Here is a 16,069-nt window from a genome sequence, read left to right as displayed (position 1 = left end):
GTTGGTTCTTGTTATTCATAATAGTTATGCTCTATAGTCACCATGAACACTGAATTAGCAGACACTGAACTGCTGTGCCTAAAGGAAATACAGTGCTAGGTTCCTGTGAGTCCCTGGTAACATTTTCATCAATGGATCCAATACATAACCTTGTTTAACGTGTGCTTCTGTTTAAAGACATCTTATTCAATATACACCCTTGATTCAGTAACACTGAACTCACAGCTACCAGCGCTATTACTCATGCCTTAGTAAGCTTATCTAACACACATATTTTCTCCACAAGGCACATCACAACTTTCTTACGCAATACTTCGGAACACTAGACAACAGTTCAGCACTACATTTGGGGCCAGTTTTAACAGCAAAAATTTTTTCAAAGCACAGAAATGCAAAACACATGACACTAAACAGACTGTGAAAAGGACACTTGTTTACAGTATAAGAGTTGAAACAAGAAGGCAGAATATCTTTTTGTTTGACCTCAGTTGGGAATGCACACATCAGTGACTTTTGCTACTCTGCATCTGTCCACAAATCAGTGTGAAAGTGTTGCGTGTATTAATTTTGGGGTTACAAACAAATTTTAGCGTGTAGGTGAATTCACAAATATAGAATCAGTGAATAACAAGGATTGACTGTATCTTAAATACAAGCTTTCTAAGTCAGTTTTGTTATCTACAAGATGGAAGAATAAACTAGATAAATTCTAAGGCTACTTAATACTCAAAACTTTGAATATGTTAAAAATACTCAATTTTACCTACTTAGTAATAATATAGTTATTTGCTATAAACCTCTGAAAAAATCTATTTGGCCTATACAGTGTTTAAAATAATTTTTAAGCCAACATTTCAAAATCAAAAGACTTCATATAAAACTCCAGATTTCTACCTTTTCTTTTTCTCTTTTTTTTTTTTGCTGTACGTGGGCCTCTCACTGTTGTGGCCTCTCCTGTTGCGGAGCACAGGCTCCGGATACGCAGGCTCAGTGGCCATGGCTCACGGGCCCAGCCGCTCTGCGGCATATGGGATCCTCCCGGACGGGGGCACAAACCCGTGTCCCCTGCATCGGCAGGCGGACTCTCAACCACTGCGCCACCAAGGAAGCCCTCTACCTTTTCTTGAAAAACATCAGCCTGTTAGCTAATGGTAGCTAACACTGTATTTCATACAATTTGAGAAGCCAATGACTATAAGGTCTACCATTTTTTAAATGTATTGCCAAGAAAAAAGAAATACCGCCAATTATAATTACAAGATGCAACCTGACTTCAGAGATGTTTAAATGCTAAAGTGCAGTACAAAACTGTTAAAATATGGCATGTATAGCACTTACTATGTGCCAGCTATGTTCTAAAATTCTTTATACTTTTAAATTTATTTAATCTTCACCAAAATCCTATTGATAGGCACTATTACTATCCACATTTTAGAGATAAGGAAACAGAGGCACAGTGGGTAAGTGACTTGTCCGAGTTCACAGAACTAGTATGTGGTGCGACGGGATTCAAAGCCATTAAATTGGCTCTCTGCAACTGGCTGAAGCTGAGCACTAGCTACACTCTCAAGGCAGGACATGCAGGCTCCAGTTTCATCCCTGACCTCTGATCTCTTCTCTAACCCGACCTGCTTCACTGAACAATGATGTTACCCAACTGACACTGTTGGGATTTGAGTTTGTGATTCTTGCATTAAACAACAGAATACTACATATTAACAAAAAACAGTTCTAAAGAGAAAAAATATGTATGAGTAAAATTTAACCCAGAGTTAATCTTATTTAAAAGGATCAGAAAGGAGTGATAAGAAGGAAAAACTTAAGAGACAGCAGTATTTCAACTAATTCATACTATGCTAACTAGGTATTAGAGTTAATCAGAGATAAAGACAATGATGAATTAGATATGGATCCTGTTATCAAGATGCTTTTATAGTCTATTAGAAGAGGATATAGTGTAATTAAGAGAAGCAACTAAAAATCTGATATTTTAAATAATTTCTAATAAAGTAGCTGTATGTTTTAACATGCAAAGATCTCTAAGACATATCCATCAATGAAAAAGATAAGCTGTAAAACACCATAAACAGTGTATCATTTGTGAAAAAGAGAGATAAATATGCTCATACAAATATATAATTCTATACCGTATGATTATTCATAAAGGTCTGGAAAGATTTATACCAAACTAAGAATAGTGGTTATTTCAGGAAAGAGAACTGAAATTGGAGATGGTAGTCAAAGAAGACTTAAACCTTACTAGTATTGTTTGCCATTTTGTGTAATAAAATAAAAAGCTAATTAGTAAACTAATATGTATAACCTCATGCAGGTGACTATGTTTCAGGACTCTTGTTTTCAGTAATTGCCATGTGAGGTTCACAATTCCACTTATTAAGAAAAATATGAAAAGAACAAAAAATTCCATTAATAACTGATAAATTGGGCATAATCAGAATTATAACCTTATAATCCAAATTTAATGTTTGTTTGTTTTGCTTACTAATAGTGTCATTTATTTTTATTCAGTAATACACAAAGGAGGCCAAAAAAGAAGCAATGGGAATAGGAGTGACTAGGAAAGAAAAACCTGAGATGAGGAATGTGAAACTAAAAAACCTCTGAGAAGTAAAAGGGGTAAAAAAGAAGATGGCATAAAACTAGGTTGGTGAGCCACATTTAAAAGACACTGACATAATGTAGTTTGCAATATTTTCCCACAATTCCTAATAGAAATCCATATTTTTTTTACTATTCAGTAACTATTTAACTGACATGCAAAAATGAAAGGAATGTCAATTTAAAAAAATTGAATTCAACCATTCAATCATTTATTCAACAAATATTTATCAAGCACCTAATACCAACTTATTTGATATAACTTTGCCTTCATGAAGCTTAAAACATAGTTGTAACTTTTTTGGAGAGAACTTCCCCAACCATGACTATAGGACTAAAATAATTCATGCTAATCAACAGTCAATTCATTTATATTGTTTTAATGGAATAAAAAAATTACTGTTTTCAAATACAAAAAAGAGCTAGAAATTTGGTTTAACTCAAACTCTACTACTGAGAAGATTTTCCAAAAAGAAAAAAAAGCAAAAGCCAGACTTATCTTCAGATGACCTAAATTATTACAATCTAAAAAAAAAAAAAAAGTAGGAACATTACAGTCAAACACAGTCTCTCTGCAGATAAATCCATAAACCTAACACAATCTATTTCCATTACAATTACCAATAAGTCAGCTGACATACTGCATTTATTCTCCATGCTTTCTCTCAGAAATGAACTATGTTTTCCAAAAGCACACCCTTTTAAGCAAGGCATCATAATGAAACTTCTCTACCAAATAACAAATGCTAGCATCTCAAAGTCTAACACTACCAAAGTTTTCAAATTAAAGGTGACTAACTTTTTATACAAAGAATGTTTATGGCATTTCTGCCTGAGGTATAAAAATATAAGCATATCTTTTCTATGACATCTACAACACAAAAAACAGACAGAACAGTATACATAATAAGAGATAAATGTATAAAAAGAGAAACAAATTTATATAAGAAATTCTTACATTCTCTCCTAAAAGATAATTCAGAAGTGATTACAATTACTTCTCAAACCATAAAGCATCAGGAATTACTTTGTCTTTTAGGCAGCCAAATGGGCAACACTTCATGAACTCCATAAAACTGATGATAATGAAGAACTTCTAAAATGCAGCATTCCTTTAAAAAGATATATCATTTAGGACAACAGTAAACATGTGTTCCTCAGAACACTAGACCTACAAGGTTTCCTGGAGGAAAAAATGTATATCATCAATTAGATTTGGCAAACACAACTTACTTTATATCTCCATCTTGAAAATATTTGAAAACATAACACAGTGCCTGTTTAATAAACCTTGTATAAGTATCAGGTTTTTTGTTTTGTTTTTGACCATCACTAAGTACACACTTCTTTAGTAACAGAACCCTTTCAAGTACATCTACTCACTTTCTTTGGGACATGGTTTGGTATGCAAATTTTAAATGATACAAATAATCTATACATAATAAACCTTCAAAAGAGCCATGTAGGGACTTCCCTGGTGGCGCAGTGGTTAAGAATCCACCTGCCAATGCAGGGGACACGGGTTCCAGCCCTGGTCCAGGAAGATCCCACATGCCACGGAGCAACTAGGCCTGTGCGCCACAACTACTGAGCCTGCGCTCTAGACAGTGAGCCACAACTACTGAGCCCGTGCGCCTAGAGCCCGGGAGCCACAACTACTGAGCTCGCACGCCTAGAGCCCGTGCTCTGCGACAAGAGAAGCCACCGCAAAGAGAAGCCCGCATAGCGCAATGAAGAATAGCCCCCGCTCATTGCAGCTAGAGAAAGTCCACACGCAGCAACGAAGGCTCAACGCAGCCAAAAATAAATAAATTTATCCAAAAAAAAAAAAAAGCCATGTAGTTTTCAATAGACACTACTTAAAAAGAATATAAGAGACATCTTTGATTGGGTATAGAAGTGATCAAAGCACAAATCATCATTAAGGCTTTCTCTGACACTGTTATTATAAGAGAGCTAAGAGGGAAAACACATACCAGTTACTATACTGACCTGGTTATTAATGTAGAATATGAAACAGGAATCCAGATACAGGAGTTTCAGGCTACACATTTATAGTAACGTGGTATCTAATGCGCTTGACTAAACCAAAACTATGTCTAAATTTAAGTGCACATTCCTTAATAACTATTTTTATTAAAAGAAACTACAGCTGTGTCCATACTGTTAGCTCTTTTGCTTTTTAAGCCAGCTGACCAAAGTCTGATCGAAAAAGAGATGCCTGAACAGTAGAGTAATTCTGCATATCTTTTCTGGACTTTTGCAACTTTCATGCCTTGGGACACAATTTGAGAAGAGAACCCCCCCCCTCTCCACGATTTATCACCAAATGTAGTTGACACTTTTCTTGGAATCTGCCAAGAAACTCGCTTTTAAAAAAAGATATTAGTTGGAAGGTAGATGGGAAATTAAGCACGTCTGAGCACTCAAAAGAATGGGTAGGATTTTTACTATAATTAGTGTTTATTTGGACCTAGCAAAGTATGCCAAGGCTAAGGAGGCTTCAATCATCAGAAATCAGTGCCTTTCTCTACTAAAGTAAAAAAGAGAAATCAAATTAAAAAGTATTTGAGGGCTTCCCTGGTGGCGCAGTGGTTGAGAGTCCGCCTGCCGATGCAGAGGACACGGGTTTGTGCCCCGGTCCGGGAAGATTCCACATGCCGCGGAGCGGCTGGGCCCGTGAGCCATGGCCGCTGAGCCTGCGCGTCCGGAGCCTGTGCTCCGCAACGGGAGAAGCCACAACAGTGAGAGGCCCGCAAACCGCAAAAAAAAAAAAAAAAAAAAAAAAAAAGTATTTGACTCTAAAACAGGAAAGGTTTAATGTGAATGAAATTCTAGACTTAAAATATTCCAAACTTTATAGAATTATTGACTATCATATGATACAAACACAAATATTTACTATTTTGTTTCTAAAGAACATCTTAATACCAGTCCAAAATTACTCTTAACTAAGTATGAAAAGCTAGGCACTATGCAAGCAATAATACAACTCACACAGTTAGAAGGCACGTTAGTTAAGAAAAAGCAGGAAAGCAGTCAAAGCACGGCAAACCTGAAAAATCCTTTAAGTAAAAAGTTCGACGTAATGAATTTCAATCATTCCAGAACTTTGATTCCTACAGTCTTTAAAAAGTATTGTTTCAGCACCTAGTAATTGGTAAGCTGCTATGATTACAGATCTGTGATTTCTTTCATAACACCATAATTAATTCATTTAACAAATATTTATTTAGTATTACTATGGAAAAACAAAGATTAAAATATCTACGGGGATTTCTCTGGTGGCACAGTGGTTAAGAATTCACCTGCCAGTGCAGGGGACACGGGTTCGAGCCCTGGTCCGGGAAGATCCCACATGCTGCGGAGCAACTAAGTCCGTGTGCCACAACTACTGAGCCCGCGTGCCACAGCTACTGAAGCCCATGGGCCTAGAGCCCGTGCTCCACAACAAGAGGAGCCACCGCAATGAGAAGCCCGCGCACCACAACGAAGAGTAACGCCTGCTCACCACAACTAGAGAAAGCCCGTACGCAGCAACGAAGACCCAACGCAAATATTAATTAAAAATAAAAATAAAAAATATATGAACACTGCCCAAAAGACGCTTAAGAGTCCAGAAGAGACGGCACAGATTTAAAGAGTAGAAAATGGTAAAGAGCCTAAGAAATGCACAATCTACTTAAATTGTGAAGATTGCTCAGAGGGGAAAGATTCTATGCAGTTTGGTGGGGGAAAGAAGTAAGGGGTGCAAATCAGGAAAGAGATCGATGATGGATTTAAACGAGAAGTAGAATTTAGACAATGAAAAGAGGCTTTCCACTGGAAAGAGATGAGAATAGCAAAAAAGATGGAAAACCACAATGAAAATAATTTAATTTTGCAGGAATGGACAAACCTACAAAATACTAGCTGATAGTGCAGAAGTTAGATATTCTAAGCTCTGGCAACTGGAATATCCAGGTCACTTCAAATCACCAATGAAAAGATCTAATATTGTACCAACACACTCTATTGATGCTCTATAAATACTTCTAAATTAGTGACCCATGACCCCTTATACCAATTATTCTTCCTGATGGAATGAGATGGTGAAATAAATTTTATTCATACTGTAACTCAGAATAAACTATTAATTCTCATCAGAAGACATATTAGTTCTCCAATTTTGAGTATACACGTTCAAAGTTAGGCAAGAACAAGGACTCCCCCCAACTTTCCTTTCAGTTTATATATACAAGATACACATCTGATACTCAAGTTTCACTTTGAAATCATGATATAAAAGTTATGTTGTTCCATTCACTATGGCAAGATCAAAGTGTTCTAGTCTCAGCTCTGCCATACTGTGCAAGTTGCTTTAGTGCCCTGTGCCTCAGTTTCCTAACTTGTAAAATAAGGGGGTTCCACCTGGATGATCTGCAAAGGGCCTTTCAGCTTTAAAATCCTATACCCAGTTAAATGTACATCACCTTTTCTACAGAAGTCATTGTGCCAAGACTAACTATAACAAAAAGAGTATTCTTTCCCTAAACACATGTAATAAAAATTAGCCTTTATTAAGCACATACTAAGTCTTAGGCTCTTTCTATTCCTTATTTCACTTAATCTTCACTACACCCATCAGAGTAGGCATTTTCCTCATTTTACTCATAAGGTTTTAGCCATCTCTTGCCTATTCAATCCAATTAGGGGTGGAAGGCAAGGATTCAAATCAAGGTCTAACTCCAAAGCAAGCTCTAATAAACCACACTATAAAACTTGGTGCCTCAAAGAAAAATATCAGGCAGATAATATACACAAACAAAAGCTGAAGGGGTGGGCTGTGTGACTATGGTAACCTGGAGAGAGCGTGGTCTTCTAAGAGCACAACTCAGCTGCCTTGAAGCCACGGTGGGAATGGACAAGAGAAGCCAAATATCGGTTTGTGTGTCTGCATGTGAAATCTCCTGATTTTCAAATGAAGGAAGATAGATTCACCAGCCTTCAGCTTCTGCTTTAAACAGTTCTAACTCAGATTTTGTGAGGTTAGTTGTAATAATTATATAAATTTCCAAAATTCCCAGATAAGTATTAAAATACGGGGCAGCAGCAATAAAGCCTAGGCTTTGATGTAAGGCAAACTTTGGTTGAATCCCTGCTCCATTACTAGCAGTGTGACCTAGGTCAGGTAACTTCACCTCTCTAAGCCTCATTTCTTCATTTGTAAAGTGAGGATACTATCACCTATCTTTCAGGGTGGTTAGGGATCTAAGGAGAATGTGAACTATAAAGAGCACAGTACCCAGCACAAGGTAAGGGCTTGACAAATGAAAGCTATTATTTATCCTTCAGGATTCCAGTAACACAGAACATGGGATCTATGTTCATAGACAACCCAGTAATGTCTACAAATACTACCCAAAGTTTACCTTTAAAATGCCATACTCTGGACTTCCCTGGTGGCGCAGTGGTTAAGAATCCGCCTGCCAATGCAGGGGACACGGGTTCGAGCCCTGGTCCGGGGAGATTCCACATGCCGCAGAGCAGCTAAACCCTTGCACCACAACTACTGAGCCTGCGCTCTAGAGCCCATGCGCCACAACTACTGAGGCCGTGTCCCACAACTACTGAAGCCCGCGCACCTACAGCCCGTGCTCTGCAACGAGAAGCCACCGCAATGAGAAGCCCGTGCACCGCAACGAAGATTAGACCCCGCTCGCTGCAGCTAGAGAAAGCCCGCGCGCAGCAACGAAGACCCAACGCAGCCCCCCCAAAAGGTCGTAGCTTGTCACTTTCTTGTAGATCTAAAATTACTCTCAAATTAAAAGCTTAGTTTAAAAAAAGTCATATACACTCATTTCTAATAGACAACCAAACTTCGAAGAAAGTTTATCCTAAACCTAAAATCGAACCAACTTATCAAATACTGTTTGTAGTAGCTAACAATTTTTTTAAAGTGACGCTGCAAATCCTGTTACCACGAGTTCAGACTTCTGAATGGGGTGAATGGAAGGGAAATGTGTTTCCAAAGCAGTTTGAGCGCGAAAGATCCCTACAACGTCCGAGGGAGTATTTCCCAAATAGTTGGGTAAGACTGAAAAACGGGGTCCGAACTAATAACACCTGGCAGAACGACCTGTCTCCAATTGAAGGGACAGGGGCAGGCAGCTTCGTGCCCAAACTATCGTATTATTCTTAGCCAACTGCTCTGGTCAACAGCTGGGTTTTAAACCTTCTTGCCGTCTTCCCCAAAGCCCCATTCCAGACCGCGAGGGAGGGAGCTGGACTTTCCTCACCGCCAGTGTAGACACTGGCGAAACGGGAGGGACAGGCCCGCGGCCCCGAGGGGCGTGGGAGACAGCTCGGGCCACCGCTGCCCCGGATCGATGACTTCCCGGGCGGCACCACCCGCGGACCACTACCAAGCGGCCTGCGGAGCTGTTGTCAGCAGGGCCGAGCCGCCGCGCTGGGGGTTTCGCTGGGGGCGTGAGGAAATAACTCGCGGGTTTCAGGAGACGAAGGAAGGCACGGGGGCAAAGGGGGAGGAGGCGTTTGGACTCCCGGCCCAGTGACGCGCGGGAGGTGACCTCCGGGCCCCCGAGTCCTCCGTCCCAGTTCCTGCCCGGACCCTTCCCAAGTCCCGGACCCGCCGCTCCTCTCACCGTCTCAGCTTCTGTGTGCTGGGGTCCGGCACTCTGACCCCCCATAACCCCGCGGAGGAAATTCATCTTGCCGCTCAGCCACCGGCTCCACCGGCCCCGTCGGGAAAGAAAAGATAACTTCCCCTGTCCTCCGCAGGGCCTGGCCCCCCAAGCCCGCACTCAGCGCTCTCCGGCCGCCGCCAACACCGCCTCTTACTCGGCAGCAGCTCCAGCCCCCTAAGCCCGGAAACAGCCTCCACCACCTGCCGAAATGCGCATGCGCGGGGACGTGGCATTACGTGGCTGCTCGAAGGGCGAAGGCAAGGGGGAAAGCAAGCGAGAGGAGGCCGGTAGCCTGGGTCCGCCCAAGCCCCGCCCACTGCGCAGGCCCCGCCTCCCTCCGCAAGGACACGCCTCCTACCCCAGCCCTGCGCTGGTCGCTCGGGCTGGTCCCAACCACCCACTTGGTCCGAGGCCTGCCCTGCCAGCTGGAGAGGATCCGGATAGTGTACGCATTTTGGCTTGCAGGGTGTTTAATTGTCGCCGGACGTAGTGCAAGCTGTCAAATCTGGGGTCGTATTTTGTTGAGTCGAAAGTGAAATTTTCCTTCGGCCGACGTGACAGGTAAGGGTTCCCGGCCCCTGGAAGGGTTCTTTTGGTTTCGCGGTGTAGCAGTACCGGCGTTGTGGCCTTCTTGTCCCCGCAAATTGCATTTCTTTACAGGGCTTTGTTTGGTGGTAAAAAGGTTGCTAGAGCCCCCTCATTCCACTGCCACAGGAGGGCGCATTTCTCAGCTCTTGCTCTTCCAACCTGCTAAAAGGAATTCCTGGATCTAAATACCAGGTACACCGCTATTTTCCTGTGGTGTGGGGAGGAAACCACTCGAACCCTGCATTTAACTTACTAGAGAAAATACATTGATCTGCCGTGTCAGTTCGGCAGCTAGTAGCATGACGTTTTGTTATTAACTCTAAACCCCTACATTTTCGGTGTGGTTTTTATTTTAGCATGAAAAATGGCATTTTTCAAATCGGTATGCCTTGTTTCTTTAGAAATGAGAGTGCCAGGTACACACGCTTATGGAGTAGTCTTGTAAATAAATATCTTGAACCTAAAAAGCGCAGGGTCTAGTTAGCTAACTGATTAATACACGTCTCCACTTGGATGCCCCACAGGTCTCAGATTCCCCGGCCTCCCTTAAAGAAAACAAAATCAATGTGCTTTTTCTGTGTGCCCTGACACGCTCTTTGGTACCATTAGCCAAATAATTGCCTAAGCTAGAAGGAGGAAGCTGGGAGGAATCTGAAACTCTGGATTGCACCCCCATGTGTTCAGTAGTCAATCCTGTCATGTCTATTTATAGAATATTGCTCAAATAGGTCTCTGCTCTCCATGCTCTCTGCTTCTGACATAGTTTATGTTGTCATTTTTCACCAAGATTATGGCAATAGCTTCCTAACTAGTTTGTCTGCATTCACGCCCTGGCTTCCTTCCAGTCATCTGCAGTCCACCCTTGGGTGAGCCTAACAATAACAAAACATCTGTCTGTGTTGATCTTCTTCTGAAAGTCCTCCAGTGGTTGCCCATTCTCTCCATAATAAAATCCAAACTCCTTAGCTTGGTGTACAGGCCTATTATGTTCTGGCTCTTGCCTGTCTTTCTAGCTCCTGTCTCCCTCACATACTCTGGATATATGCCTGGATATGCCCTTCCCCTCCCTCCACTTCATCAAGGAAACTCCTGCTAGTTCCTTAAGACTTTTTTTTTTTTAATTTATTTTTATTTATTTTTGGCTGTGTTGGGTCTTTGTTGCTGCTCACAGGCTTCCTCCAGATGCCGCGAGTGGGGGCTACTCTTAGTTGCGGTGCGCGGGCTTCTCATTGCGGTGGCTTCTCTTGTTGCAGAGCATGGGCTCTAGGCTTGTGGGCTTCAGTAGTTGTGGTGCGTGGGCTCAGTAGATGTGGCTCACGGGCTCTAGAGCACAGGTTCAGTAGTTGTGGCGCATGGGCTTAGTTGCTCCACAGCATGTGGGATCTTCCCAGACCAGGGCTTGAACCCGTGTCCCCTGCATTGGCAGGCGGATTCTTAACCACTGCGCCACCAGGGAAGCCCCATAGTTCCTTAAGACTTAACTCTGGCATCTTCTGAAAGCTCTTCCTGAAATCCAGATACGTATGTATATGCTAGCACTTTGCAGTTGTTGATATGCGGGAAGCTCTCAATAAATGCCTGTTGAACCGGACTGTTAAGGGCACAACTATGTTATTCATTTTTATATCTCTGTGGCTTAGCATTGTCCCATAAAAGGTGATATTAATGGATACACGAACAAAACATTAAAGGAAATATGAATATAATGCTAAGGAAGAAGATCCTTTTTTCATCCGTAAAGTGGGATTGCAGATAACACATATCACAAAGGCTCTGGTGCATGTTCCTAGTGCCAAGATTTTAAGCCTGGGTGACTTGGAGAACAGTGGGGATCATACTGCCCAAAATACTGTACACTAAGCATTGTCCTCTGCTTTAAAACTGGACACTTGACGTTTTGCTTCAGACATTTTCCATGGGGGCATTTCATTGCAGCCTAAAAAAAGTAACCAATAAATGCTCAGCATTTTTATTACCAGGTAATGTGTGCAAAGAACTTCACCCAGTCCCCAAGCCTTACCCCTCCCTGAGCCTCTCCTCACCTCCTCCCTGTGCCCCACTCTACCCCACTATCAGAGATAAAGCTCTGAGGTCAAGTGGGGCTCATGGATGTCTACCACATGTATTATTTGGTAATAAAAAGCAGCGCCTTGACATCTTAGCAGAATTATTTTAAGACACCGCCCTTTTCAAAATGCCCTGCTTTGTTTTAAATTTTGCTGAATGTAGTAAGTCACTAACAGCGTACTATGAGTTTTCCCTTCACTTGACCTGTTTTCTTCCCTAACAGCCTCCACTGGCCAGGAAGGACTATGGGCAGGAGAAGTGGGCAGTCTGGGACAGAGGAAATGAGGGTGGAGCCCCCAGATTTCCCCTTGACCTCACAGTCTTGCCTCTCTCCTGGTGTCTGGGAAGGGGTAGAGCCGCTTGATGCTTCCAGGAAAAAGAGGAGGCAGAGAGGGTACAGTGCCTAATTTTTCCCCCAATCGGGCGTCTGAAAGGGGAGCAGCCATGAAATGGACTGAAAAGAGAAAGGAGATTACATGCAAATCCAGTTCCACTGATTTTATAGAGAAAAGTCAGAGACCATGTCTCGTTCCTATTTGTACCCTTTAATGATCTAGCATAATTCCTTTTACATGGCAGATGTTCAAGCACCATAAAGGAAGAGAAAACATGAAAAAATTGTGACTGCCTGACTTACGCCCTTATACTTCTCACTTTCTTAAGTCTAAATATTCAGTATAAGAATGTCATGAATCATTAAAATGCGTATAATCCAAAATTTTAACTTGGGTAAATCAAAATTATTTTTCTGACAACAGAGCAACTAACAAAATTCATTGGTTTGAAATCCACTTTTAGAATTGCTTCCTTACGATCCCCTAGTTCACTCGCTCTCCTCAGTGGCCCACTTTCCCCATCCTTTCTTACTTTCTAGTGGCAAACTCAACAATAACAATGAAATATCATTGCACAGGATTGTGTTTTGATTGAGGGTGGTGGTGATAGGGTGGGATGTTGTCCATAACTACTTAGGAGGATGAGTGGAGGTGATAATTTGTGTTTGAAATATATCACATACAGGTTTTTAAAGACTAGTTACTGGAAAATCAGGGTTCAACAATATTTCTGATAACATTATGTATTAATTTTATTCATTAATCAAACAACACACAGCAAAATAAAGTGATAATGATGAAACAGCAATTGAAATTCATAACCAATCAATAGTAACAGTATCAAAAACATTCGTGCTCTATCTTTGCTAGACTATCTATTCAAAGGACTTTACATAAAATGATTTACTTGATCCTCACAACAACCTTATGGATAGCGTCATTAGCCCCATTTTTCAGATGGCGAAGCAGGCACAGAGAGTAACTTGCCTGATGTCATACCACTAGGAAGTGGCACAGCTGGGACATAAAGTGGCAATCTAACTCCAAAGCCTATGCTCTTATGTACTATGCTATCTGACCTCTCTAGACTCAAGGCACTAAGTAGAAAGGTGGTCTACAAGTCCCTGTGTAGTCTGGCCCCTCTGTTGTCTCTCTGACCCTACCTCCTGCTTTATTCCTTCTAGTCTAGCAACACTGGCTTGCTTGTGTTCCTGAAATTTGATTTCCCCTCATGGCCTTTGTGCTTGTTTTTTCCTGTGTTTTGGTTGTTTGCTACTCTACCCACATGGAGAAATGCCTTACTCCCTTCACCTTATTTAAGTCTGCTCAAAGGCCACTTGGGTCTCTCCTGACTGTTTTACGTTGCAACCTCCCCATACTCCTCCTTCCTCTGCTCTGCTTATTTTCCTCTGTAGCACTTATCAGTCTGCTACCTTATTCTCTTAAGATGCCATCAAGTTCACCTCAGAGAAAGAAGGAAAGAAAAAAAAACAAAAACGCTGCTGACTCTAAGATGCCATCTACCAAAAGACACATCCCAATTTTAGGTTTCATAAAATGTGAAGAAATGTTCATCATAGCATTAATGGAATCTTGTTTATTGTGTATTTCCCCACCATCACCTGAATGTAAACCCTTAAGGGTAGGGATTTTAGCCGTTTTGTAAATTGCTATATCTTCAGTGCTTAAGCACAGTATCTGATGCACGGACAGCACTTAGTAGCTCTTTAATGGATGAATGAACTCCCCAAATGAGGAAATTCCCACTTTCAGCTTGTATGCATGGAAGCAGAAATTCTGCAGTGTTGCTGCATTGCATGGCAGCCAGACTTCCTCAACAGAGTCTGAAACAGGGTCCTCAGAAAATTGCATTAACTAATTTTAGTTTATGAATATTTTGTTGGCTTTCAGTAACCAACTTAGTAATTAACACTTAGTCATATGTAAAGACAAACATCTGGGGAAGGACTTAAATTTTTGGGATCAGATAGCATCCCATTGGGAGAATCATCTCAACCTCCCAGTGGCAAGCTTACTTTCGTTTGAAATTCGTTACACTAATGCAGTTATTGTCATCATCGTAGACTCCTTCTTCTTCTTCTCTAAGACAGGTAATACATTCATATGGTTAAAATATAAAGTACAAAAGGGTATTTAGCAAAAAGTCTCCCTACTATTCCTTGGCCACCCAGGCAATTAATATAGACAATTATTGTTTATCCTTCCAGATATACATATATGCATATGGAGTCTCTCGCTTTTAATAACACAAATAAATGTAGCACATTGTACACACTGTTTTACACCTTACTTTTTCCCATTTAATATATCTTGGAAATGGTTCCATACAAGAAGAGGTATTCCTCATCCTTTCTTATTGTGTTCCATGAAACGCTTTAAAAATATTTTTTAAAGCCCTAGGAATTCCTTGGAAGAGGAGGGTGCAAGAAAGAGGGTTCTGGGACCCCATCCTGCTCCATTTGATTGATTTCATTTGTTTATACTTCCTATGTCATTTGAACAAAAAGATTCAGAGGCTAAAACGTTGGACAGCCACCTCTCTTAGGAGATGCGAAACATGACCAAGGCAAGCACTTGGAACAGTCAAGTAGTTTCACATGCTCTAGAGTCCAGGATGCAAATTTCTGCTCTACCTGTTTTGAGAAGAACAATAATAGTATCTTCCTCATATGGTTGTTGTTAGAATTTTATTAGGTAATAGCTTTAATGTGCTTAGTACTTTAGTACATGAAGCAGAATAAGTACTTAATAAAGGTTAGAGTGGAGACTCAGATACCTTTGGTGTATATCATCAATTTCCTAACAACTGAACATTTAAAGATATTACCCTATAATAGTACTCAACTCAAACTTTATTGGCTCATGTTACTGAAAAGTCTGATACTTCAGATATGACTTGATCTGGGGCATCAAGATAATCTCTCCAGGATCTGGGCTTTCATTATATCTGGACTCTGCTCTTTATATTGGTTTCTTTCTCTGGCTCTGTACAAGGGCAAGTTGGCTGTCAGTTCCTGCAGTCCTATAACCTCCCAGGACCAAGTTCATCAAGGAAGACTGCTCACCTCTCTCCTTAGAATCTCAGCAAAAGTCCTCTTATGACTCACTGGATCTTATTGGGGCACGTGTCTTTGTGTTGGGCCAGTTCCTATAGCCCTGTGTGTGAGGTGCTCTGATTGGCCTTGATTCACACGCCCACCTCTAAAACAAGCAGTAGGAATCCTCCCCTCAATTCAAAGCATATGGCATAAGAACAGGGGAACAGGGACTTTCTTCAAAGGAGAGCTAGACTACTGTTCCAGGAGAAAGTTTATCAGGATAGGAAAAATAGAATAGATGCTCACTATATCCCCTGATGGACTTGACTGCTTGCCAGGTTTTTGGGGGGTTTTTTTGGTATTTTTTTGCTCAGGACGCGCAGGCTTAGTGGCCATGGCTCATGGGCGTAGCTGCTCCGCAGCATGTGGGATCTTCCTGGGCCGGGGCACGAACCCGTGTCCCCTGCATCAGCAGGCAGACTCAACCACTGCGCCACCAGGGAAGCCCGCCAGGTTTTTTAAAAAAATATTTTCCCAGCAGTGCCACTACCATTTGCTCGCATCAGTACTGTTGCTGTGTGAAAGGTTCAAGAGATCATGTTGCATTATTTAATAAAAGTAATTTTACATTGCTTTGTATTTATATCTACAAGCAAAGCCATAAATACACCCTCTTTTAAAAAAGTACAGTCCAGGTGTGTTTCCATTCTTTGGA

At 41.3% G+C, this 16,069-nt stretch overlaps 1 protein-coding gene across 2 annotated transcripts in view; it reads right to left on the bottom strand.

Annotated features, from left to right (window-relative positions):
- The window catches only part of USO1 (USO1 vesicle transport factor), a 92,395-nt gene extending 82,845 nt beyond the window's left edge, over window positions 1–9,550 (bottom strand). The window contains exon 1 of one of the 2 annotated variants that reach the window (XM_027087621.1): window positions 9,264–9,550. In XM_027087621.1, the coding sequence (XP_026943422.1) occupies window positions 9,264–9,329 (66 nt within the window). In that variant the 5' untranslated portion in view covers window positions 9,330–9,550. The remainder of the gene's footprint in view (window positions 1–9,263) is intronic. The other variant, XM_027087620.1, reaches the window with a different exon arrangement.
- Window positions 9,551–16,069: the final 6,519 nt, after the last annotated feature.

Source organism: Aethalodelphis obliquidens, unplaced genomic scaffold (assembly GCF_003676395.1).
Source record: "Aethalodelphis obliquidens isolate GAN/ISIS:26980383/991018 unplaced genomic scaffold, ASM367639v1 scaffold59, whole genome shotgun sequence".
Lineage (NCBI taxonomy): Eukaryota > Metazoa > Chordata > Mammalia > Artiodactyla > Delphinidae > Aethalodelphis > Aethalodelphis obliquidens.
This window is presented reverse-complemented; position numbering and strand designations above follow the sequence as displayed.